General features: G+C 46.2%; 1 protein-coding gene across 1 annotated transcript in view; it reads left to right on the plus strand.

Moving 5' to 3' along the window:
* The first annotated feature begins 8467 nt into the window (after nucleotides 1-8467).
* The window catches only part of RAB38 (RAB38, member RAS oncogene family), a 35851-nt gene continuing 17311 nt past the window's right edge, over nucleotides 8468-27007 (plus strand). The window contains exons 1-2 of the mRNA XM_083500032.1: nucleotides 8468-8788; nucleotides 24930-25210. Coding sequence (XP_083356158.1) covers nucleotides 8581-8788; nucleotides 24930-25210 — 489 coding nt within the window. The 5' untranslated portion in view covers nucleotides 8468-8580. The remainder of the gene's footprint in view (nucleotides 8789-24929; nucleotides 25211-27007) is intronic.

The raw sequence follows: 27007 nt of genomic DNA on the forward strand, positions 1-27007 counted from the left end.
GCTCCTGCCATAGCTGCACGTCACCTCTCCAGCCAGGAGAGCGTGCGCGGGGCTAAAGAAGCACCCCGCGACCCTCTCCCGGCTGGAGAGGTGACGCGCGGCTATGGCAGGAGCCTCAATAGCCGTGCATCACCTCTCCAGCCGGGAGAGGGTCGCGGGGCTATGGCGTCTTCGCTCCATAGGATGCACACACATTTCCCCTTCATTTTTGAAGGGGAAAAAGTGTGTCCTACAGAGCGAAAAATACGGTAGATAGTTAAGAGCTTAGGCGGCTTCAGCGGCCGGTTCCTGGCGCCCCACAGAATTCGGCGCCCGGGTGCCCTGCACCCCTTGCACCCCCGCATAAAGACAGCCCTGCTGCAGCCTTCTGCAACGTTGCACTGAGCGCCTTCAACATTGAGTGGGCCGAAGACACCTTCACCCGCTAGAGTTGGCACATCTGGACAGCGCTCTCTGAGGTGTCGTGATTTGAAACCATTTCTTGTTCAATGCAGCACAACAGAGTTCACCTTGCGATGTTAAAAAAAGGGGGGAACTGAGCTGGAGCAGGAATGAAGAGAGTCATGGATTTGTTGGCAAGCTGTTTTCTCCCTTGTCCACCCTTCAGTCTCTTTCTTCCTTTGTTCATCTTTCGCCCTCAGAGAGGGAGAGAGAAAACTGCAAGAAAAGACTCAGCCGGAAGAAACAGCGCAAGGCGATTCAGGTCATTGCAGGGCCTGTATCCAGCGGCCTGCTTCTATAGGAGATGGCCGAATCGGTTCGTGTAGCTCTGTCAACACAATGCTCTTTACCTCGGTTTGCCCCTGTTGCTGCCGTCTCGAATGGCCATTGTCAGATCTCGGAAGAGATACACACTGGATCCTTATGGGGCGTTATATAATATTTAGCCCAAGCAAACTGTTGTCCCGACGAGGCCTAATCCTGTGGAGCACAGAGCATTTTATGATTGATATGAAGCATTTCTGGTTGCAGCAAAATTGGGAGACCTGTCACTCCTCTGAGGCCTGGCCTGACACGTCGGTGGCTGAGGAAGCTCAGTCAGATGAGCAAGGTACAAATCATAATTTATTATTATTATTATTATTATTATTATTATTATTATTATTATTATTAGTGACGTCAAAGCAATCCATGTGCTTTTTTGCTTAGTTGTCCTGCCGCAGAGCTCCTCCGATATGGTAGAGTGGCGGCTGGACACAATTTGCCTCACATGCACCAAAAGCAGGTGAATATTTTCAGTTGGGGGAGTCCATATTGCATTCTGGGCAAACTTGGGGGGGCACACATACCCCCAGAATTACCAAAGCCATCCCAGCTTCTGATTTGATCCCAGAATGTCCCTATTTCCTCTGCTTTGTGTGTCCGCATCTAATCTTTCCCCTTTCTAAAACTGATTTATCGGTGTGTGTGTTTCTTTTCTTTTTTTGTAAATCTACCAAAGAATAAAATAAAATCAGGATTAAGGGGTTTTCTCAGGATAGTGTGCTGTGTTCCGTTGGTGGTGGCGCTTTGTGGGGGGCAAGAGGAACAGAAAAAAAATGGGGTAGGGGGTCAAGGAGGGTTAGTTGCATGTGAGTGAGAAATGTCCCTATATTGAACTGAGGAATGTTGAAGGGCCAGTGGCAGGCAGTTCCAGAAGCAAAAATGGGCAAAGCAAAGAATGTAGAGTTGTGTGGTGAGTTCCCACCTCCCCCCAGTGGAAATAGAGACCCATGACATGATTATTAAGGTTAATGGGCTAAATAAGGCCACAACTTTATTGGTTACAGGTGATGAGCGGTATTGGCTTAGCCATTGGTCTTAACCGACTATATCCGGCTTCAGGCCGTCCGCTTGAAGTCCGGGAAGGGTTAACCACCAGTACGGGGAGTCCTGCTGATGCACATCAACTAGGAAGTCCCCCGGGGTCACCGATTGGGGGCGTGCCTTAGACCCTCACCTCCATAGGCTTCAGACAGGGCCACGCCCCTCGGAATCCTTTATCGGACTACCCTTCAATATGCGGGGCAGGTGATGGCGCTTCCTCTCCTCTTCCATCTACAAAACAATACCAATACCAATGCCTAACCGCCAATACCAAGAAAGTTGTGACAATTTGCTACGAGGTAGGCGAAAACCATTGGCTGGTGCCAATTTGCCAAGTGGAAAAATTCCTACCAGGCCCCTCAACGGTGACCAACCAAGGTCCATAGCAAGGTCAAGGAACAAAAACCTTAAAGGGCGGGAGGGTGGGAAACAGGAACAGCTGGTATGCGGAAAAAGAGGGAGATCCCCGGCCGCGCCTGCGTTTAAATTGGGTAGGCTACGCCCCCACAGCCAGTCGATTGGCTGGCCAGAGGATGACGTGGCCGGGGATTCCCCCAATCGTGTAGGGGCTGGGCTCCAGCCCCACATGCATGGTGGGGCCGTGACGCCCGCCATCCCACCTCCTCTTCAGGGCGGAAGTGGCTTTTTCATGAAACACAACTCCAACCTCACAGCGGTTGTATCCACAAACAACTGCTGAATTTGTGGTGTGTTTTATTGCCATTTGAAGGAGTCAGATCAGTTTTGCCATATAATATCTCCAAAAGCAGGCTGTAATATTTGCAAATCATTAATCAGCTTCCCTCGCCCCAAGCTCTCACACACATGCTCAGGCAATGAAATAAACATTTCATAGGAAGGAAAGCACCACATTTCTTCTTTTTAATCCCCCCGCCGTAGAGTTTTAACATCTTTGATTTAGCCTTCGAGCCAACACGCTGTAATTGTTTTCTCTCTGCAGCTGGCTGCCCTTTCTCACTATTACCATTTGCTTTGAAATTTTTAAAAAATGAGCGTTTAAATCTCAAGGTGAATGCATGTGCCCCGAGGAACGGAGCAAGGAATTGTAACTGATCATCTGCAAAATCCGCAACATCAGCAGCCATGTTTGGGAGACTTAGCCAAAGGAAATATCTGTGCTCTGTGTGTCTGTCGCAGCTATCAGAATTCTTATTCTTATTATTATTGCTGGGGGGGTGTGCTTTCCCCTAAACAAGCATAATCAAACTGCAAAAATGCATCAACACTGACACTTTGACAATGCGTTCTTACAAATTAGGAACGGGTACCATGTGAAACCTCTAACAGTACCAGTTCTGCAGACTGAAATGCTTCGGTGAGCATTTATGGGGTAAGGCGTTATATACTCAGTAACCCCTTGAACTTGACCCCGTAGCAAATCAGCAACCTGGGCAGATTTCTGAGCCCAGGCGTTATATGATGGCAAGGCCTTCAGCAATTGTGCTGCAGCATTCTGTACTCACTGCAGATTCTGGATCAAGTGCAAGGGATGCCCCACATAGAGCACATTGCAGTAATCCAGCCCTGAAGTAGCCAATGCATGAAATACTGTGGCTGAGCTTTCCTGGGCCAGAAATGGTTTATTAAAGATGATATTGGCAGGTTTGAGTGTTAACCAACTCAGCCACACGGTGAGACCTCTGCCTAACCCAGGTTTCCTCAACCTCGGCCCTGCAGATGTTTTTGGCCTACAACTCCCATGATCCCTAGCTAGCAGGACCAGTGGTCAGGGATGATGGGAATTGTAGTCTCAAAACACCTGGAGGGCCAAGGTTGAGGAAGCCTGGTCTAACCTAATGAAGCCATCCAAGGAATATCCTAATTTAGGAAAATCTGATCCTAAACCTTTGCTGCTTTCAAGCTCTACCCATTCCTGAGGAATAAGCCTCAGGAATAAACCCGCTGCCTTGTGGGACATCTTTGGGGAAGAAAAGGAAAGGAGTAAACCCTACACAATTCAAGAGTGGAGTCCCTTAGACAGATGCCAACAGCAGCAACAACATATCATGTTTGCCCAAAGGTGGAAACAAGAATGCGACCCAAAATAAAGAGGACTGGCAGCAAAGGTTACTGGAGTATGCAGAAATGGTGGTGCTGTGGTCTAAACCATAGAGCCTAGGGCTTGCCGATCAGAAGATCGGTGGTTCGAATCCCCACAATGGGGTGAGCTCCCGTTGTTCGGTCCCAGCTCCTGCCAACCTAGCAGTTCGAAAGTATGTCAAAGTGCAAGTAGATAAATAGGTACCACTCTGGCGGAAAGGTAAATGGTGTTTCCGTGCGCTGCTCTGGTTTGCCAGAAGCAGCTTAGTCATGCTGGCCACATGACCCGGAAGCTGTCTGCAGAAAACCCCAGTTCCCTCGGCCTATAGAGCAAGATGAGCGCCGCAACCCCAGAGTCGTCCATGACTGGACCTAACGGTCAGGGGTCCCTTTACCTTTACCTTACCGGAAGATTAAGGAATCAAGAAGATAGAATAAACACATGCAGATGATGAAATTAAAAATTTTAGTGCAAGAGATTAATTATACAGTGGTACCTCGGGTTACATACGCTTCAGGTTACATGCGCTTCAGGTTACAGACTCCGCTAACCCAGAAATATTACCTCGGGTTAAGAACTTTGCTTCAGGATGAGAACAGAAATCATGTTCTGGCAGCGCGGCAGCAGCGGGAGGCCCCATTAGCTAAAGTGGTGCTTCAGGTTAAGAACAGTTTCAGGTTAAGAACAGGCCTCCGGAATGAATTAAGTACGTAACCAGAGGTACCACTGTATCTAGGTTTTAATGATGGAGATGCAGGAAAAAGAAGAGACAACCTGTGTATCTGCAGAAAGGGGAGAAGGGAAGTTGATAATATATTCAAATGTCTTAAGAGATTATCTGATATGTTCTGTAAAATGAGAAAATATGAAAATAAAGGAAGGAAGGAACCCTGAGGATCATCTAGTCCAACCCCCCTGCAGTGCAGGAATATGCAGCTGTTCCCTATGGGGTTCGAACCTGCAACCTTGGCCTTATCAGCACCACACTGAGCTACCCAGACAATTTGACAAAGCTGAATTGTATGCATCCCCACCTGCAGGCTGCAGAAACACCATGCGTTTAAAGCTCGTGGCTCAAATGAATCCTGGGAACTCTAGTTTATGTGGGAATGTTCAGGGATTCAGGAGAGGATATATTGTCTGATAATACCCTTTCCAACTTGTGTTAACAAGTTTACAGTTTAGCAGAGTAACGTTCCCCTTTTTAAACTTGCAGCGGATGCATTTGCTCAGGCTCGCTAAAGCCTCTATAATAACTGTTCTGGTATGTTCCCCTTATTCCCTCATAAAAGATAAGACGCAACACAGTCATCTACAAAAGTATAAAAAGATTTACTCACATATCATTCTGTTCACAATAGGATCCCAGAAGGCAGACTTAGCTTAGAAAAGTAACATATACCTGGAATCTATCTCATAAGGAGATAGTCCCTTTGTCCTCTCTTGGCTGGAAGCCAAGAGGGCATCTTTGGCTAAGCAGATGTTGCTTCTTTGATGCATGTAGTCAAAAAAAAGAGAGAGATGGCTGCCCTGCCCTGTGCTTTTGTCGTTACCTGCACAGGTGAGGCCACACCCACCTCTAGTCACATGCAGAGGAAGCCTTTCCAAGCCCAGAAGGAAACAGGAAGTTTACCTGATGGCTGGACAAACATTCCTCCCCATGTGTAAACATGTTCACTCTAGGAATGTTGTACTTGACTGCTCTTGTGTTTCGCATCCCACAGTTCACCCTCACATCAAGACAATTCTCAGCACACCTAACAAACTACAGTTCCCACCATTCTTTGGGGAAAGTCAAGCGCTTTAGTAGTATGGTATGTGTACAGCCACAGTCTTCAAATCCACTGGGAAGTCTGAAGAAGAATCACATTCATGTCTGAGGGTTACAACAGCAGCCTAAGGCTGGCTTGAACAAAACCGGATGAGAGGCTGGCCACATCAACCCATGAAAAGGCATATGACAAGGGAACCCATTATGTGCAAAGTCCATTTATTGTATAACTAAATAAGTCCCAGTGCTTTTTCAAAACTCACCAGCTTGTGTGTGTGTGTGTGTGTGTTTTCCCCTTCTCCAGAAAATGAACTATGAAGCAGGATAGAATTAAACTGCTCTAGTCCAACATAATCCTCTTTCCATGTAAAGACAGGCCACCACAAGTTGGTAAAAACAATAACCCACTGACTTCTGATTGACTTGCTTTGTGCTTTGATGGTTTTGTTTCCTTGCTTGCTTTTTGTTTTAAGATTTTTTTTTATCAGTGAAATGATTAATAAAAATATAACTCTCAAGGCAAGGGCATAGATTTTTCCAGCACCAACTCCCGAAGTACGTAGACTAATTGCCTCTTGGGATTGTGCAAGAGACCTGTTGTATATTTATTTATGCAAATTCTTTGTCTCTCAGCCAATCAGTAAAGTGGGTATTTAGTGAGTCAAGAACCATCACGCTACAGGCAGGCAAGTTTGATGACTCAACAGTCCTTTCACCCCAGGAATGTTTTGATTGAAATAAGATGAAGCCTAACCCAAACGGATTGATTAAATCTATCTTGCCGCAGAGAGATAATGCACTTGTTTGGTTTGTTTCTGAGTTGCGTAGAGCTTAGTAAGTGCCATGTGCAAAGGGGTCTTGAGTGACAACATACATACACACACACACCGGCCTTGCTTGTATGTATATGACAGAATCAAAGGTAGGCTCAATGGGACATTCTCCTATGCTAGAAAACTGGCACTTGATTGTGTGTTTATTACAACTACTATTACTATCACTTGCAACAATATTCACTACAAAAGAAAATGCCTCTTTGTTTCCAGAAGAGAGAGAGAGATCTTCCGTATCACAGATCTTCCAAATGTGCAAAAACTAAACAGTAAAACAGATTTATTCTGCACACCTAACAGAAGATACAATCGTTAGCCATTAAAAAGGGAGCCAGTTCACTAGTATATATTTCTGCTGGGTACTAAGCTTTACCTAATGCTGAGAACTGGATCTGCGATAAGCAGGCTCATTTCATTAATAAAATTAACTTCCATTGTACATTTATATTTTGAAAGACTTGATTGCATGGGGGTGGGGGTGCTGGAAGGGGGCGGGGAGCCTTGCTAAGAGGTTCCATGCCAGCACTTGCCATTTTTCAGGGACGAAAAAGGTACATTGTCAGATCTAATGGCAATTGAATATTTACCATGTAGGGAATACAGCTTTGGCTAAATTGCTATGTCCTCAACTGTGTGTAAGAAAACAGAGCGTGGTACGAATACGAGGCCAGCAGCTTCTAAATATGTCCTCTTGTAAAAAGAGAACCACAATTGAATTTTCAAGTAAATCTCCATTACGAGTTTGTTCGTATCTCCCCACCTAATCAATCTTGCAGGGGGGGTTGTGAGAGGTTGTCTGCCCTTTGCAGTGCGATCCTCTGGGAGTTTGCAAGGAAACTCAATGGTATAGTAGTACCTCAGGTTAAGTATTTAATTCATTCCGGAGGTCCAAACTTAACCTGAAACTGTTCTTAACCTGAAGCACCACTTTAGCTAATGGGGCCTCCTGCTGCTGCTGCGCCGCCGGAGCCCGATTTCTGTTCTCATCCTGAAGCAAAGTTCTTAACCTGAAGCACTATTTCTGGGTTAGCGGAGTCTGTAACCTGAAGCATATGTAACCTGAGGCCTTCAGAAGGTTCACAGAGCTACAGTCTCCAGAGTGGCTTAACAGTGCCTCTTCACAGTAAACCACAAAGGATGTACAAAGTTGCAGACTTTTTAATTTTAGAGAAAAGGCGTCATGATATATAAATGTAACATTCGGCACAGCATGGGGAAAGTGGATAGAGAAGAGTTTTTCCTCCCTCTCTCACAGCTCTAGAACTTGCAGACATCCAGTGAAAGTGAATCTTGAAAGATTCGGGGCAGATAAAAGCGGGCCCGTAGCGCAGTGTGTAGTTAAAACAATGGAACTCACTGCCACAGGATTGGCAGTGATGGCCACTAGCCTAAAAGAGAATTAGACAAATTAAGGGAGGAGAAAGCTATCCATGCCATAGGAGCCAACTCCTAGGGGCTGAGATCCCTTTGCCCCCCCCCCATAAAATATTTGAGCGCCCCACCAGTTGATAGGCATTGCCATTCAAATGGTGTGCATGGACAGCATCATGCAGAGCGAGGCTTACCTGCCCCCTCCCCCCCCAAAATATTTTATTCAAGTTGGCTTAGCACCCCTGATCGCAGGCAGCAACGCTTATGAACAGCAGTTTCTGGAAACCACAGAGCTCCTGCGCTCAGCTCCTGCTGGTAGGCTTCCCAGAAGAGGCATCTGGTCAACTCCGGTGAGTCCAGGATGCTGGACGACATCGAGAGGGGCTGATCCAGCAGGGCTCGTCTTACGTCCTTAAGGCAGTTTTCCCAGGCTGCTACGTCTGATGCGCACGAAGCATTAAAAAAAGTTGCGCCAAAACTTCTCACCGCTGTTCCCTCGGTTGGGGATCCTTTGAAGCCATCCCTTGCGACGACCTTGGGCCGCTCTTTCGCTCACTTGCCAAGGGGTGTCTCCACCCCACCCTCGCCCGCCTCTGGGCCCTCCCCCTCGGCCTGCCTTCCCCTTCTCCCCGGCGAGCTCGCGATCAGATCCTGGGACCGGCGCGCCAGGCAGCTCGCTGCGCAGCGCCTCGGCCGCGCCGTCGGAAGAGGAGGCGGCGGCGGCGGCGAGGAGGGCGATGCAGAAGCCGGCTGGCCAGAAGGAGCGCCTCTACAAGCTGCTGGTCATCGGCGACCTGGGCGTGGGCAAGACCAGCATCATCAAGCGCTACGTCCACCAGAACTTCTCGCCGCACTACCGCGCCACCATCGGCGTGGACTTCGCGCTCAAGGTGCTCAGCTGGGACCCGGAGACGGTGGTGCGGCTGCAGCTGTGGGACATCGCGGGTGAGTGCCGTGGGGGGGGGGGCGGGGAGAGGTGATGGGAGGGGGGGAGCAAGGAGCAAAGGTAGGTCCGCCTTTTGACACGGGGTGGGTGCGCAGGGAGTTGGGGTGGGAGTCAGAGGTAGAGATAAATCTCTCCACTGATCCGGGCTGGGTGCGCCAGGCGCAAGAGGGGAGAGACGGGGAGGTAGGTTCCCCCACTATCTTGGAGTGGGTGCTCCAGGCACGGGTGTGTGGCATGCGAGTCAGCAGTAGAGATGGGTCCCTCTACTGACCGGGGGGGGGGGGGCGTGTTGTGAGGCCACTGCTTCCTTGCCTTCAGGGCCGGGCGTGGAATTGCGTGAAGTGATAATACTAGATCCGCTCAGAAGCTGCCTTCTAAACTCTCTGGTTGGAGCCTGCTAAGCCCTACTTAGAGGAGACCCATTGGGATCAATGTGCATGGCTCCACTGAAGTGCGTTGGGTCTCCGAGGGCGAGGATCCCAGCCAATAACATGGCATGTTTACTCTGTGATCCTGTTGCCCTCAAGGAAGTAAGAATAAAATTATTATTAAGTATGCTGTAGGGTTTGCAGGCTGGAAGCATTTCCCAACCCCTGTTCAGGAGCTGTGTTCCAAACTTATGGGCGTGATCCAGTTCGGTTGAATCGGTAGTCCCACAGAGTCGAGTGTATCTGAAGAAGTATCTGAAGAAGTGTGCATGCACACGAAAGCTCATACCAAGAACTAACTTAGTTGGTCTTTAAGGTGCTACTGGAAGGAATTTTTTTATTTTGACTATGGCAGACCAACACGGCTACCTATCTGTAACTAGAGTCGAGTGTGACTCACTTCACTGTGTCAGGATTTCAGTCTTCTTGCACTTTCAAGTTTACTTTAGTTAAGAAGCTGAGCTTATGCGGTATACTCGGTTGTAAGGCCCATGAGTTCCATGCATGTAGCATTGCTGTCTTAAAATACTTTCAAGTTCAGCACACTGAAATCAGTGGGATTTAATTTGGCTGGGTCGCCCCATTAATTAATTAATTAATGGAAAGAGTCCAGCCAGAGTTAAGCACTTTTAAGCCCCTGCTGGTTTTCATTGGAGAGATTTAATGTGTGTAACTCCCTGCCCGGAATCCACGAGACTTTAAAAGTGCTGTAACTGTGGGCAGTTCTATGAGACTCTGTTTTCAAATATTTATTCAATAGTTATTACAGGAGCAAAAAAAACCCACAAAAAACCTCAAACCATTATAGGTTTCTTTTTTTAACCTTTATTAGCATAAGTTTAAACAATAAAGGCATACAAAGTCATCCAAATACATTTAAGACTCCAAATACATAAAATATATAAAAAGGCTCAGTAACCACCACTGAATATATCAGACAACTTTAGATTTAGTTTTAAAAATCCCGGCTAAGTATCCCAAAACAATCTTGGTAGTTTCAGGAATATCATTCCTCAACAAGTATTGGGTTATAGATTCTTTATGTAACTGTTTAAATCACACACACCCATCCAGTTTATGATAAATCAAATTTCCATTGATTTCAGTAGGAATCCAGATATCTAGATATCTCTACTCTAAGGTAAGGCCAATTGAGTTAAATGGCAGTTACTCCCAGATAAGTGTGTGTAACATTGCAACCTTAATAAAAAAAATAAAAAATAGTCCAGTAGCACCTTAGAGACCAACTAAGTTTGTTGTCCAGTGTATCTGAAGAAGTGTCCAAGCACACGAAAGCTTATACCTAGAACAAACTTAGTTGGTCTCTAAGGTGCTACTGGACTATTTTTTTATTTTTGATTTTGACTGCATCAGACCAACACAGCTACCTACCTGAATTGCAACCTTAAGTATATGCATCATCTCTTCCTTTGAAATTAGGAATGCTTAATCTTGGTTGGATGTTGCCTTTAGAATGCAAACTCTTTGATGCAGAGGCCTTCCTTTTGCACCCATTATTCTAGCTGTATTCATAGGTAAAGGTAAAGGGACCCCTGGCCGTTAGGTCCAGTCACGGACGACTCTGAGGTTGAGGCGCTCATCTCGCTTTACGGGCCGAGGGAGCCGGAGTACAGCTTCCGGGTCATGTGGCCAGCATGACTAAGCTGCTTTTGGCGAACCAGAGCAGTGCATGGAAATGGCGTTTACCTTCCCGCCAGAGCGGTACCTATTTATCTACTTGCACTTTGACGTGCTTTTGAACTGCTAGGTTGGCAGGAGCAGGGACTGAGCAACAGGAGTTCACCCTGTTGCGGGGATTCGAACCGCCAACCTTCTGATCGGCAAGTCCTAGGCTCTGTGGTTTAAACCACAGCACCACCCGCATCCACCCGCTGTATTCATATGTCACAATAAACAATAGTTAAACATCTTACCGTGAATGAAGAGATCGCTCCCGCTTCATTTCTCCCCTAGTACAAGTAGGAGCACAAACCCTAGTTTAGTGGGATTGTGGATTGCTTTACTCCAAACCATGGTCTCTTCCAGGCAACCTGGTTTGCTTGCGGAGAGGTCCAAAAGCAACTTTTTGCTGAGCATCCACCCTCAATTTGTTTTGGGGAAAGTTAGATGACATTACGTCGGCAAGTGTATTTCCCCGTCACTCAAAAAATCTTGCTGTTTTCTGGGAAGCGGGTTTGTTTCAGAAGAGCTCCAAACCAACTTTATTCATGCAACCTGAGTTTGCCTGTACCTGACTGAATCCCACCTGAAAATAACAACAGTTTGGAAGTTCCCCACAAACTGGTAAGCCAGGAACAAACCTCAGCTTCACCATGACTTCTGGGTTAGATGTAACGCTAAACCATGGTTTGTCGCTTGTACTAGGGAAGGAGCTTTTTCAAATAACAATTTACTATGGCTTTGCTGTGGCGCACAAAAACAGCCTCTCTGAAGCATGATGCACATTCTGTAAGAAGCAAGGATAACAAGGAAACCGGATGCCTTCATCTGTCCCTGCAGGTATGCCCTCAAAGGCTCCTCCATTGTCCCCCGAGACAGATGGAAGCCAACCAGCCATGGATCCAACATCTGGGGCTTCCACCGGAGGGAGAGAATAGACCATTTCAGATGGTTTCTACCTCCTATCCTGCTCCAAAGGGGTCTCCGTAGGAATCTGCAGGAGCAAGTGATGAATATCACTCTCCACCCACAGGAACGTCCAAGTAGTGGAGACCCTCTCTAGGCAACTCTGGATGCAACCTGTTTATGTTTCTTAGCTGCCCTTGAAAGTATAATGTGCAAATGGGGACGAACCTGTGTTTGCAGCACTTTGTGGGGCTGCAGTCCTCAACTGCTGCTCTAGACTAGAGAGTGAGCCCCACTGAATTCGGCTATTGGCTCTGTCTAGGCTTGCACAGCCAGGGGGCACATTTCAAAGAATGCTGAGCTTCTGCCCAACCACCAACCCATTGATAGAGCTGAAGCATGCACAAGAGCGTAGGCTCTCTGCATGATCAGAATCTTTACAAAGTCACATGCTTTTTAGCTGCCGCCCTCATTTTGCTCCAACCACTTCTCTAGCAACCAAGGAAATAGCACAAGTTCACGAACATTTTTATTGCAATAAACTAGCCATCAGATAAATGGATTCTTCAGCAGTCATCATGTTCTAGGCCAAATCGCTGCAGTACACTGTTGCAAAAAATTAAAAACCAGTTGCCTTTGGCCCTTAAGAAGAAGAAGAGTTTGGATTTGATATCCCGCCTTTCACTCCCTTTAAGGAGTCTCAAAGCAGCTAACAATCTCCTTTCCCTTCCTCCCCCACAACGAACACTCTGTGACTAGCCCAAGGTCACCCAGTAGCTGCATGTGGAGGAGCGGGGAATCAAACCCGGTTCACCAGATTACTCTTAACCACTACACCACACTGGCTAAATATAGGAATGGTCTGTGTCTGCCTCCTGAACTGGGTCTGCTGAAGCTTACCTGGATGGGCAGGATGGTGCTGAGGTTGGGGATGTAGATTTGCAATGGAGGAAGTACTGGAGTGGCTCTTTGGGACAGCCCTGAACTCACCCCCGCACCATCCAGGGATGCTGCAGCAGCACCTGTGTTGAGAATCAGCTCCACAGCCCAGTCATACCTGCCACTCCCACTTACACAGGAAACTTCATGCATAAAGCATATTACAGTGGTACCTTGGTTCTGGAACTTTATCCATTCCGGGAGTCCGTTTGAATCCCGAAACCGTTCAAAAACCAAGGCTCGGCTTCCGATTGGCTGCAGGAGCTTCCTGCACTCAAGCGGAAGCCGTCTTGGACGTTTGGCTTCTGAAAAATATTCACAAACCGGAACACTTACATCCAGGTTTGCAGCGTCCAGGAGCCGATTTATTTGGGAGCCAAGCTGTTCAACAAGCAAAGTACCACTGCACTTTGTAGTTTCTGCTTTTAATTTGGTGTGTTGACTTTACTTCCCAGTGTTGCCCTGCTCATGCATTCTACAGAATTCTTATGCTTAATTTATTCTTTTTGGCCACCGATGCACAAGACCCCCGGGTCCGCATCACATGTCGCAATATATTGTAGTGCTGTGGCCTATTACAGAATTGTCACTGAAATATTTATCCGATAGTTGTTGTTTTTAAAACAATTTGATCTACTTTTTTTTTCCTAAGTGGTTTTTCTGTTTTGCTGTAAGGATTCTCTTTCTCTCCCAACTGCACCCTGGCCATTCCTTCAGTGCCATGTCAAGAAAAATATGTTTTAGAGGCATGCAGTAACTGCCTTTACGAAAACAACAACAACCTATAACCCAGTATTACTCAGAAGAGGGTTTTGCAAATAAATAAATAAAATGTAGCTACAGCTTAAATTTCTTTAAACTCTCCTCTTACTGATTCCCCCGCCCTGTCTCTCCCTAGAATTACATAAAACGAGACCAGGGAAATAAAATTCCTAGCGTTCTTTTGGAATTAAAGGATTTTAGGTGCTTGTGCTGCGCGTTTGGCAGGGCTGAGACGAACAATAATTATGCAATGGTGCCATTTGCATCTCATCCCTTTGACATTGTGCACACACACCTGGCTTGTTAAACTGCCTCTATACCTCTAGAATCCTGCACTAGCGCTAAGTCTTTAGCATTCTTCTTACATTGCACTGGCGGCTACCGTGGAACTCCTTCCCACGTTCCTGGGGTCCTAAGTGAAATCTCCGGCTACGTAGGAGGAGTTTGCCTAGTTGCCTATTCCTATTCCGCTGTTGCCCCGCCCACGGAAATTACTCACGTGGGGAGGAGCCACACCGTCGCCTGTTCTAATGGAGGCTGGTATGCAGGGAGGTGGGGAGACCAACAGTAGGCGAAGCCAAAGCCAGTGTCCCATTTTCCCAGGCAGAGCAGCCTTCTTTGGACTCCACCTGACCATCTTGGGCTCCTCTCTTGCAATCAGGCAGAAAGAAAGAGCCCCACTGCACCGTCAGCTCCTATGCCACCAACATAACAGAAAATGGGCGTCTTATCTCTGCATGCAAAAGTGCAGGATAGTAGCTTGTATTTGCACTTGCTTATGGTGTTTGAAATGGAGGCAGTGAGAGATTTTACTTTCTTGGGCTCCATGATCACTGCAGATGGTGACAGCAGTCACAAAATTAAAAGACGACTGCTCCTTGGGAGAAAGGCGATGGCAAACCTAGACAGCATCTTAAAAAGCAGAGACCTCACCTTGCCGACAAAGGTCCGTATAGTTAAAGCCATGGTTTTCCCAGTAGTGATGTATGGAAGTGAGAGCTGGACCATAAAGAAGACTGATCGCCAAAGAATTGATGCTTTTGAATTATGGTGCTGGAGGAGACTCTTGAGAGTCCCATGGACTGCAAGAAGATCAAACCTCTCCATTCTGAAGGAAATCAGCCCTGAGTGCTCACTGAAAGGACAGATCCTGAAGCTGAGGCTCCAATACTTTGGCCACCTCATGAGAAGAGAAGACTCCCTGGAAAAGACCCTGATGTTGGGAAAGATGGAGGGCACAAGGAGAAGGGGACGACAGAGGACGAGATGGTTGGACAGTGTTCTGGAAGCTACCAGCATGAGTTTGACCAAACTGCAGGAGGCAGTGCAAGACAGGAGGGTCTGGCATGCTCTGGTCCATGGGGTCATGAAGAGTCGGACATGACTAAACGACTAAACAACAACAACATGGTGTTTGGAAATTGTAACTTGTAAGAAGAGCCTGCTGGATCAGGCCTGTGGCCCATCTAGTCCAGCATCCAACCAGATGCCTGTGGGAAACCCACAAGTAGGACCTGAATGCAAACTCACTTTCCCCTCTTGAGGTTTCCAGACAGTGGTATTCAGAAGCAAAGCTGCTTCTGTCCATGGAGGCAGAACATAGTCATCATGGCTACTAGCGACCATTGACAGACTTACTCTCCATGGTTACAACAACAGCCGAGGCGACATTTTTCCACCTTCGCCACATCAAGCAGTTGGTCCCTTACCTTTCCCGCCCTGACCTGGCCACAGTGATCCACACGACGGTCACCTCCAGGCTTGACTACTGTAATTCGCTTTACGCGGGACTGCCCTTGAAGCTGTCCCAGAAACTCCAGCCGGTGCAGAATGCAGCAGCGAGGCTCCTCACGGGGTCCCTGCCATGGGAGCATATTCACCCAGTGCTTTTCAAGCTGCACTGGCTCCCTGTGGAGTACAGGGTTAGATTTAGGGTGCTGGTTTTGACCATTAAAGCCCTTCAAGGCCTAGGACCCTCGTACCTATGGGACCGCCTCTCCTGGTATGCCCCACGGAGGACCTTAAGGTCCATAAATAGCAACACCCTAGAGGTCCCGGGCCCTAAGGAAGTTAGATTAGCCTCAACCAGAGCCAGGGCCTTCTCAACACTGGCTCCAGCCTGGTGGAACGCTCTGTCTCTTGAGACCAGGGCCCTGCGGGATTTGATCTCTTTCCGCAGCGCCTGTAAGACAGAGTTGTTCCACCTGGCCTTTGGCTTAGAATCAGTTTGATTCCCTCCCCCTCTTTCTTTTTCCTTTCTCCTCCTATGAAGAGATTGCACCCTAATGTTTTAATGTTGTATGTTAATCTTTTAAAATGTATTTTAATCAACTTGTTTTTATTATTGGTTGTTAGATACCCTGAGCCCGGTCTTGGCTGGGGAGGGCGGGGTATAAATAAAAAATTATTATTACTATTATTATTATTAGTTTGTCTTAAAACCATCTAAGTTAGTGGAGATCACTTGTCTCCTGTGGGAGCAAGTTCCCTAGTTTAGCTATGTGCTGCACGAAGTATATTCCTTCATTTGAACCTTCCAGCATTCAGCTTCATTGTATGTCAATGATGATGATGGTGATGATGATGATGATGATAATTTATACCCCACCCATCTGACTGGGTTTCCCCAGCCACTCTGACGGCTCCCAACAGAATATTAAAAACAGAATAAAACATCAAACATTAAAAACTTCCCTAAACAGGGCTGCCTTCAGATGTCTTCTAAAAGTTTGATACAGTGGTACCTCGGGTTACATACGCTTCAGGTTACAGACTCCACTAACCCAGAAATATTACCTCGGGTTAAGAACTTTGCTTCAGAATGAGAACAGAAATCGTGCTCCAGTGGCGTGGCGGCAGCAGGAGGCCCCATTAGCTAAAGTGGTGCTTCAGGTTAAGAACAGTTTCAGGTTAAGAATGGACCTCCGGAACGAATTAAGTACTTAACCCAAGGTACCACTGTACATTATTGGCTGAATTTATCTCAGGCCCCCTTCTTATGACCGGAGAACCTTTGGCCAGTTTTCGAAACGCAGATACATAAGCTCCTCTTCCTTACACTGAATCAGACCATTTTATCCAGCTTAATATGGTGTACACTGACCTACAGCAGCTCAGAGGGTTGAAAGTGGGGCCTTCTGAATCAAAACAGATGTTCTACCGCTGAGCTAAGGCCCTTTCCCCATGATTTTACAACCCTTCCAATTTGTGCAAGGAAGACTAGTACAGCAAATCATGTGCTGGGAGATCATATGATGTAGCTTTCAGGCAGATCGCTAAAGATTTGGAAGTAATTATAAAAAATGCTCTGGATTTTAATGAGCTGCACAACCTTTGAATTATGCCATAGGGCAGACAGAATTACTGCACTGTATTTGCAAGAGCAGAGTTGGAGTGGGCAATGTTTTTGGCCACATGCACAGGTGAGTGGTTGTTAGGGATTGCACACTCATGTGTGCGCCCACACACACACGCACAAATGTATGAACCCTTCCCTTCTCTGTCTCTCTCTCTCTCTCTCATGCACAAACCACTTATGATTTGTGGAAATCATACTTTGTTATTACACCAGAGCTGGCCAGACACAGCTTAGTGTTTCTGATATAATAACAAACTACTGTATTTTTCGTTCTATAAGACGCACCAGACCATAAGACGCACCTAGTTTTTGGAGGAGGAAAACAAGAAAAAAAATATTCTGGGGGAAAAAATTTCTGAATCTCAGAAGCCAGAAGTGATCCCTCTTGCTGTTCTGGCTTCTGGGATAGCTGCACAGTCTGCATTCACTCCATAAGACGCACACACATTTCCCCTTACTTTTTAGGAGGGGAAAAGTGAGTCTTATAGAGCAAAAAATACGGTATGTTTTCCCACAAAAACAGATGTAATGCAGAATATAGAAAACGAGAAGGGACAGAGATGGGAAGAGAGAGTACACATACACAAGTCTTCTTTGCGTAAGACTTAATGGACTTCACATTACAGGTGAGCTATGTTTGGACATGGAACACTGTGGTTGGTTTTCTAAAGTTTGGTAAGCATAGACCAAGGTTTGATGTGGTATCTGAATTGACTTGAGTCACTGTCTCACACCAAAATCTCGTTTAGTATTATTTGTCTGGTTTGCATGTGGTTCTAAACCATGGTTAGCATGGTTCTAAACTGTGGTTAGCACTATGTGGATGAACCTCATTGAAGTATCAGTTTTACACACTCCTCTATCCTCCTTCAAGCTGTGTGAGACAATGACCTCTGCTGAGCTTACTTGCAGTTACAAAGGATGCCGGCTGTGAATACGGGCTTAAATCAAGCAATGGTTTGTTGCTTAACAAGCCAACTTCAAACCATGGGTTATGAAGCTGGCTAGTTTAAGTAGCCATTGTTTCTTGCAAACCAGGATAATTCATTCTCAAGGAATGCTTAAAAGTAAACTTGCCAGAGTCTGTCCTAGTTGGCTTTCTAGCCAGGCTTTCTAATGCTTGTTTACAAAATGCTGAACCAGTTCATTAAATTTTTGGCTACTAACTGACTCAGATACAGTATATACATTACTTTTGTAGGGCTATATAAGCTTTAATCAGTACAGTACAAACATTAAATTTAGCTAATTGGTCAGTCATCTAAATAATTGGTTAGGTCGGACAATCCGATATTTGGTCATTATTTGAGGTGGTTGCTGCGGGAAGTTGAGGTTAATTTGGTTCTGCTGTAATAGAAAACAGAAAAGAGAATATCAAAGATGTCCTTTGCATCTAAGGGATTGCTTTTGTTAATTAAATTGCAGCTTATCTTAATCTTCCGTTGATATCTCAAAAGGCAACTCTATTAAGATTCCAGTACTATGGAAATGAATTTACATTGAATTGATTCAGTGGTTGATTAATTGGTTAAAAGACCATGGGGAAGAGATTTTCAACCGCAATCACACGGGATGTGGGATGGGTATTAACAGTTTAGCCATCCCACTAGCTCAGATTGAGTGAGAATATTTAGTATTAGCATGCACAGTCTAAATACTAGTGTGTATGTTAATGACAAGTCTCTCTCTTTTTCATCTTCCTCTTCTAAGCATTTTAATCTCTGTGCCTCACATGGAAGCCAGCCTCTGTAATGAATGGATGGGTTCATTTTCCATGCCTGCCAGTTTCCTCTTCAAAAACAGAAGCCTTTGGGAACCCAGAGATACTCTTCAAGGGCTTAGAAAGACTGTAAGGAAAATATGAGTATTATTATGCATTAGTGTGGAGAGCATTAGCATGTACCTTTTCTGGAGCGCAAACAGGGGTTGCATGCAAAAGTGAGATAGTCATGGCGCTTTCTTGGTCACAGTCCCCTGACAGAGGCCTTCTTTTTGTAAAATGGGGGAGGGGGTTTCTTCCTTACCTCTCACAACTGGGAACATGCTGTGGTTCATGAAAAATGCCCTCAGCATCCAAGCACCAGAGGTTGTGTCGTGACACATGGGGAGCCATCCACTGGAAAGTTCACAGGTTATCTGTTTCATTTTATTTATTTAGTCTCCGCAAAGCAACTCACAATATTAAATGGGAATAAAGTGCAGTTTTAAAACAGTAAAAAATTAATATGGCCAACCATTAGGGTAGTAAGAATGGGACGCGGATGGCGCTGTGGTCTAAACCACTGAGGCTTTTGGGCTTGCCAATTGGAAGGTCAGCAGTTCGAATCCCCACTACGGGGTGAGTTCCCGTTGCTCTGTCCCAGCTCCTGCCAACCTAGCAGTTCAAAAGCACACCAGTGCAAGTAGATAAATAGGTACCGCTGCGGCAGGAAGGTAAACGGTGTTTCTGTGCACTCTGGCTTCAGTCATGGTGTTTTGTTGCACCAGAAGGGGTTTAGTCATGCTGGCCACATGACCCGGAAAGCTGTCTGTGGACAAACACCAGCTCCCTCGGCCTGAAAGTGAGATGAGCGCCCCAACCCCATAGTCGCCTTTGACTGGACTTAACCCTCCAGGGGTCCTTTACCTCTTCACCTTAGGTTAGTAATATATTAAAAGCATTCTTTTGCCATTCTAACAGACATGGCTTCCCTCCAGGATTCTTGGGAACTGTAGTTTGCTAAGGGTATTGCGAGCTAGAGCTCTTTGAGAGGCAGCACCCTTAACAAATTACAACTTCTGGGATTCTTTGGGGGAAGGCTAACATGTTTGATAACAAACTAGGTGAGAGTGTTTTAAATCTATGGCATGGATGTGGCCCCATTGCTTTCAGTGGAACTACCCTGAATATGGGTATTGCCTAGTACAACCCCTGAAAATAAGTCTCTGAATCTCCTTGGCATATACAAGAAGTGCAAAATGACCACAGTTCACATCAAGGGACTTACTCTGGAAGACTTCCCCTGGTTTTGTTGGTGGAAGGGTGGAACTACTTTGATCCTCCACTACAGGCATCCGAAATCTCTTGAAGAAGAAGAAGAGTGTGGATTTGATATCCTGCTTTATCACTACCCGAAGGAGTCTCAAAGCGGCTAACATTCTCCTTTCCCTTCTTCCCCCACAACAAACACTCTGTGAGGTGAGTGGGGCTGAGAGACTTCAGAGAAGTGTGACTAGCCCAAGGTCACCCAGCAGCTGCATGTGGAGGAGCGGGGAATCGAACCCGGTTCACCAGATTACGAGTCTACCGCTCTTGACCACTACACCACACTGCCATGCCCTCCCTCTCAAGGGGCTGAGCTAGCCATGACAGGGGGAAACCTATGTGAAGAATCAGTTCAATTCATTCATCACTTTGTTGCAGCGTGCCAGGGGTGGAGAAGTTAAGGATAACAGAATCATAGAATTGAAGAGTTGAAAGGACCCCAAGGCACATCTAGTCCAGCCCCTTCAATGCAGGAATCTCAACTAAAGCATCCATGAGGGATGGCCGTCCAATTTCTGCTGAAAAACCTCCAGTGTAGGAGAGTCCAACACCTCCTGAGGGAGTCTGTTCCCTCAGAAAGTTCTTCCTGATGTTGAGTCAGAATTTCCTGTCTTGAAACTTGAAGTCATTGGTTCAGGTCCTGCCTTCCGGAGCAGGAGAAAACAAGCTTGCTCCATCTTCCATGTGGCACCCTTAGGAAGATAAATGGTAAGGCTTCACTGAAAGTTCACCTGGTCTTTATTTCAACCGTTCAAAGGGCATAGGGGGCAAATTAAAGATGCTTCTGAAAAGGGGCAGTGGGGAACATGATGGTGGTGGGGTATTGGGTTTCATGAACTAAACGAGATACAGTGGATGCTCGGGTCGAGAACGTGATCCATGTGGGAGGCACATTCGCAACCCACAGCGCCGCATCTGCGTGACTTAGTTCTTTTGCGTTCCAGTACTTCCGGGTTCGGCACAGTGCACAACCCAAAAACGCGCAACCTGAAGCGTCTGTAACCCGAGGAATGACTATATCTTCTTTCCGGCTCACAGGTGTTGAAAAATCCCATGCTCACTCACAGTAGACTGGGCTGTTTGTGGGCAGACTTGCAGCCCAGAAGCACTTTCCAGATTCAACACATGGCACCATGTAGAGGTCTGTCCACTCTGTTCTGTCCCCTTCCATATAAAAGAGGCGCGGGTGGGGGGAGTCCACTTTCAAAGAGAATGAAATTTTTGAAGGAAAAATTGGGGTGAGGTTCAGCACAGAACTAGTATATAGAGTCTTCACCCATTTCCTTTTGCAATTCCTCTCTGCTAGAATTTAGAACCCCCCCCTCTCTCTCTCTCTCTCTCTCTCTCTCTCTCTCTGTGTGTGTGTGTGTGTCTGGCACACCTCTGACCTCTTGGGCCAAAAGGGAAATGCTAGATTTATTTGAACTTTTTTACTCCTAAGAATCCTTCTGCCCTCTTCATTTCCCTGCAGAGGTCTTGCAAAATTCACTGTGCGCAATTCTCTTGCTGTAAGAAGGAGGTATGCTGGCATACAAGGGAATCTTCTCAGGGAGGGGGTGGTTGGACAACACATGATATAGCCACTCATCTGATTAGGCTGTGGAGAAAGATCATAAGGCATTTTATGCAGGAAATGGCCCAAAAGAGTTGTGTGCATTTTTGTGTGTGTGCGTGACCTACACTTCTCCCCCAAAAGATCATGCTTCGAGTTTAGCGTCATCAATGGATAGCAGTGTTAAATAAGAGAGAAAGAATCAAAGACAGAAATTCACTTTTGGATTTTCTGAATCATGTGAATGAATTTGTGCCCTCCTTTTTTAAAAAAGAAAGAAATGTTAGCCTATTGAACAATAGCTCAGTGTTGCAAACCTGTGATATTGTCTGTGTCATAAATGGGACAGCTCGTGGCTGTGTGCTTTTGGCCATTGTGCATTTGGAAGAAGAAGAAGAAACACATGATGTGGGGGGGGGGAGCAGAGGAATTGGGGTGGTGGATCTGGACTCTGAAAGTTGCGACCTTCCAACCCATCTTCCTCGGAAGAGTTCAGGCTGGTCTGCTGCTTGGCTTCAGAGATGGAAGCAGGAGTTTTCAAGCTGTGTTCCAATGGAATCTTGGGGTTCTTTGGGAGATTTCTTGAAAAGGATACCCATAATGGCAAATGAGCCTCTTTGCCTGGCAAGACCCCCTCCCCCCTTGTGAAATAAAGACAGAGGACACTTTATTTAAGGTTAATGGGCGTAAAAGGCCACAACTTTATTGATTACAGGGATTGAGAGGTATTGGCTTAGGCATTGGTTCCTATCGACTAACCGGCTTCAGCCCAATTGCATGAAGACCGGTGAGGGTTAACCACCAGCGGGGGAAGTCCTGTTGAAGTACGTCAGCTAGGATCCCCCGGGTGTCACCGCTCGGAGGTGTGCCTTGGGCCCACACCTCCATAGGCTTCGGACAGGGCAACGCCCCCCCCCCCCGGAATCCTTTACCGGACTACCCTTTTACCTTGGGGGAAGGTGATGGCGCTTCCTTCCCCCCTTCATTTGCATAACAATACCCCTGCCAATGCCTAACCGCCAGTATCGGGAAAGTTGTGGTGTTTGCTATGAGGTAGGCGAAAAAACCAAATGGCTGGTGCCAATTTGCCAAGTGGAAAAATTCCTACCAGGCCCCTTGACGGCGACCAACCAAGGTCCATAGCAAGGTCAGGGGAGCAACTAAAGGGCGGGTAGGGTGGGAAACCTGGTCAGCTGGAGAGGCGAAAAGAGGGCGGTCCTTGGGTGCGCCAGGCATAAATAGCCCGGGCCATGCCTCCCTGACCAGCCGATTGGCTAGGCAGGGAGCTGATGCGCCCGATGATTCCCTTATTCTCACGGGGGCTATAAGCCAGCCCCCGCTTGTGTGGAGAGGGCGTGGGCCTGCAATCCCACCTCCTCTCCAGCTCGGAAGTGGCTTTCTCAGAGCAAGAAAACGTTTCAGAATCTGGAGAACAGATTTTAGAACTTTTCTGGGTGGTTTTCCCCCCAATAAATTTTTATTATTTTCCTTACACATTTTTCAAACAATACATGGATCAACATATCAACTTTTTTGCTCTGCCGAGCTTACAACTTCCCTCCTTCCCTTCAGCTGGTATCCCATATCAAATCCAATCGCGCATTCTAGCTCTACATCGTAGGAGTTACTTCAGTCCTGCTAGTGCTTTTAATTTTTTACAGTTATCATTTAAATATACAATAAATTTACCCCAGTCTTTCTGGAATTTCTGATTGTCCTGGTCTCAAATCCTGCAAGCCAGTTTGGCCAACTCAGCAAAATCCATGATCTTCACCTGCCACTCCGCAATAGTAGGAATTTCTTGTGTTTTCCATTTTTGGGCCAACAAAGTCCTCACGATTTCAGAACTTTTCTGTACTGAATCTGTGCCTAATGTTGACATCTACCTTTGTCTTGACCAAGATCACATACCATGCTTGGGGCTGAGCAGGAGATGAGCCTTTGCTTTCAGTATATGAAAGCAACTGCTGTCAGGGGAGGCTGCTGTAAGTGGAGCGGACTGCAGCCTCATCTCAGTAGCTGCATCACAGCACATACCCAGTCCAATATCAGGTATTATTATTTTTGTCTGTTTCCATAATAAAAAGCATTGGTTAATTTTCTCAGTGTCTCAGTGCATCTAGCAGTGCTTCTCCAAACTACTGTGTTGACGGGCTTGCTTGCATTCTTTTTAAAAAAGGGGGGTGGGAATCAACCAACAGAATTGATTTTCAGATGAGTTTTGCCAAGTAATAGCTTTTCGAACGATCTGTTGTAGAGTGAATATCTGTTCACAGCCTGATCTGCTTGGGCGAGCTAACCTGGCCTATTTTCTGTATATTGGATAAGGCCATCTGTATTTTTGCTGGGTTTCTTCAGTGCTTTCTCTCTCATCTCCCATCACATGTCCCATATTCCTGCTGCCAATATTCCATTACTAAATCATGACAGTGGAGTGACCAAAATCCCATCTCCAGGACTCAGGCTCTATAATAGAGTGGTTTAACAACCAATATCTTTTCCCAGGGAACTCTGGGAATTTTAGCTCTGTGAGGAAAAAGGGGGTCTCCGAACCACCCTCAGCACCCTTGACAAACTGCAGTCCAATATTTTTTGGGGGAAGACCTGGCTAATCAGTGGCATGATACTGATTTTAATGTATATACAGTGGTACCTCGGGTTAAGAACTTAATTCATTCTGGAGGTCCATTCTTAACTTGAAACTGTTCTTAACCTGAGGTACCACTTTAGCTAATGGGGCCTCCAGATGCCACTGCACCGCCGCCGCACAATTTCTGTTCTCATCCTGAAGCAAAGCTCTTAACCAGAGGTACTATTTCTGGGTTAGTGGAGTCTGTAACCTGAAGCGTATGTAACCTGAAGTGTCTGTAACTTGAAGGGTCTGTAACCCGAGGTACCACTGTACCGCAAATGAGGTTCATGTCTGAATAGGCTTGCCTGAACAAAAAGGGTTTTCAGCGAGTGATGAAAAAAGCACTTTGCTGTCAATCAGCACCAGCTTACAAGGGCAATTTGGGAGTGGTGATGTTTGTGAGCATCACACTTCCCTCCTTATGATGGGCAGAAGCTTCCTGGGCTTTGGGAAGGAGGCACCAAGGGGACATTTAGGTGACCAACCTAGCCTCCCTAATCCACTGACTGCACACCACGGTTGCCAGTTCCACAGATCAAAGCAGTCAAATACTTATCATCCCTGGTTATCGGCTGTCCTGGGCCATTTCCTCATTTCACTGTAGGATTCTTGCAATTACAGCATCTCTGATGAATGACCAACCAGCTTCCTTTTAAATACATCCAGTGAGCTCAGCACCTCCCAAAGCAGTCTGGCCAGATGAGCCTGGGATGAGATTCATCTAGGCAATGCTTATATTCTCAGGCATCCAGCCTGAATCCAGGAAACAAGCTAATCAAAAGATTTCCCCCCATCTGTTCAATATTGATCTTCCTTTGTGTGCATTCACTTAACGGTGTGTGCTTTTGTCGTTTGTAGGTCAGGAAAGGTTTGGGAACATGACGCGAGTCTATTACCGAGAAGCTATGGGAGCGTTTATCGTCTTTGATGTGACGAGGCCCGCAACCTTTGAAGCGGTCACCAAATGGAAAGAGGATTTGGACACTAAGCTGAGTCTCCCCAATGGCAAACCGGTGCCAGCAGTTCTCTTGGCAAACAAATGCGACCAGGGCAAAGAGTTGCTGGTGAACAACGGCATCAAGATGGAGCAGTTCTGCAAAGAGAATGGCTTTGTGGGATGGTTCGAAACGTCAGCAAAGGTAACTTGTCCTTGCGATGTTTAAGGGGTCTGCACATGTCGTAAGATTGAAGTCAGGGTAGCAAAATCACAGCTAAGAAGCTCAAATCATATATATATGACTTACACCCTTCTTTGGAAATGAAAATATTCACAGTCACATGCTTATCCAAGCATGGGCTTGCAATCTCTTCCTCTAACTTCCAAACAACTGTATTTTCTTCTCTTTCCAGAGCTCAGCACTTTCAGCCTTCTGTATCTCAGTTAGGCCATGCCTTGCAGCTCCTGTGAGAGATTTCCACTTTTATCTTCTACTGCAGCTTTGCTCTCTTTCAAGCAGAGAAGAACTACAACACTCTATCCAACTTAGCAGTGTTCACAGTGGATTCTAAAACACAGTCACCTTGCCTCACGTAAAATGGAGTCTCTTCCCATGTGACCAGCATTAGCCAATCCCATGAGAACTACTAGAGAACTCTCTGGAATTCCGCTACCAACCAATCAAATTTAAACACATGCATATACAAGCATTTACGTGAATTAGATTACTATATTGTGATAGCTTCTGCTACTCAGCTGTGAATTCCAGTCTACTGTTGTAGTGATGGGGTCCCTTCCCACAAATCACAGTGGTTCTCAGGGGCTGTGGGAGTTGTATGCAGTATATATATATATATATATATATATATATATATATATATGGAAATCAAGTGCATGGCACATGGAGCCCAATAGCTGACTTGTTCCATACCCTGAGCCACCATTTTATAAGTGGCTCCACCATCCCCAGGCAACATTTTGCAGCTGACTCCAGCTGATGGAGCTCAAGAGTTCTAGTAAAAAGCAAAGTAGACTTGAAAGCCACCTGCTTTTTGTAGGAATGCTCAGGGTGGCAGAAGAAGATATATTGTTTATTAATATCCTTCCTAACTTGTGCTAGCAAGTTCCTTTACTTAGCAGAGTTGCATTCCCTTTTTTTAAATGCACAGCAGATAGCTGGTTGCAAGCTCGTGTGAGCTTCTCACTATTATACAATTCAGTCTGTCTCAGATTGAATTGTACATTCCTGGTAAGTTCCCTTTAATCCCTCTTAAAAGAATAAAGACACCACAATCTTATTCAAAGTCAATAAAAGAAGTTTACTTACATCGGTTCACAGTTGGATTCCTGAAGGCAGACTTAGTTATGTCTGCCCATGTACATGTGGATCTACCCCATATGGGGGAATAATCCTAGCGGTTCTGCTAGCTGAGAACTAGCAGAGCAGTCCTAGCTAAAAGCTGGTCAAACGAAGAAGGAAGTAAAAAAGAGAGGGGGTTGCTGCGTGACTTGTCCTTTTGTTACCTGGGCAGGTTAGGTCACACCCACCTTCTATCACATGCACATAAGGATGCTCCAGCCAGGAGGAACAGGAAGTTTTGACTGGCTGGACCAAACATTCCCCCACATGTCTTCTCTAGCATTTCAAGGAATGTTGTACTTGACTGCCTGTTATGGATCACATCCAACACTTTTGACCATGCTCTGTATACATGAAATGCAGGATCAGGGAAAAGACCCAACCAGAGGCTTATGGGAAGCTCTCAGGCAATAGCAATCTCCCCTCTTGTATTCCCTATGCTGCCTCCAATATTGCAGGTACTATTACACAGACAGGGACGCGGGTGGTGCTGTGGGTTAAAACACAGAGCCTAGGACTTGCCAATCAGAAGGTCAGTGGTTCAAATCCCCGTGACGGGGTTAGCTCCCATTGCTCAGTCCCTGCTCCTGCCAACCTAGCAGTTCAAAAGCACATCAAAGTGCAAGTAGATAAATAGGT

Source organism: Podarcis liolepis, assembly GCF_965112155.1.
Source record: "Podarcis liolepis genome assembly, chromosome: 4".
NCBI classification, from domain to species: Eukaryota; Metazoa; Chordata; class Lepidosauria; order Squamata; family Lacertidae; genus Podarcis; species Podarcis liolepis.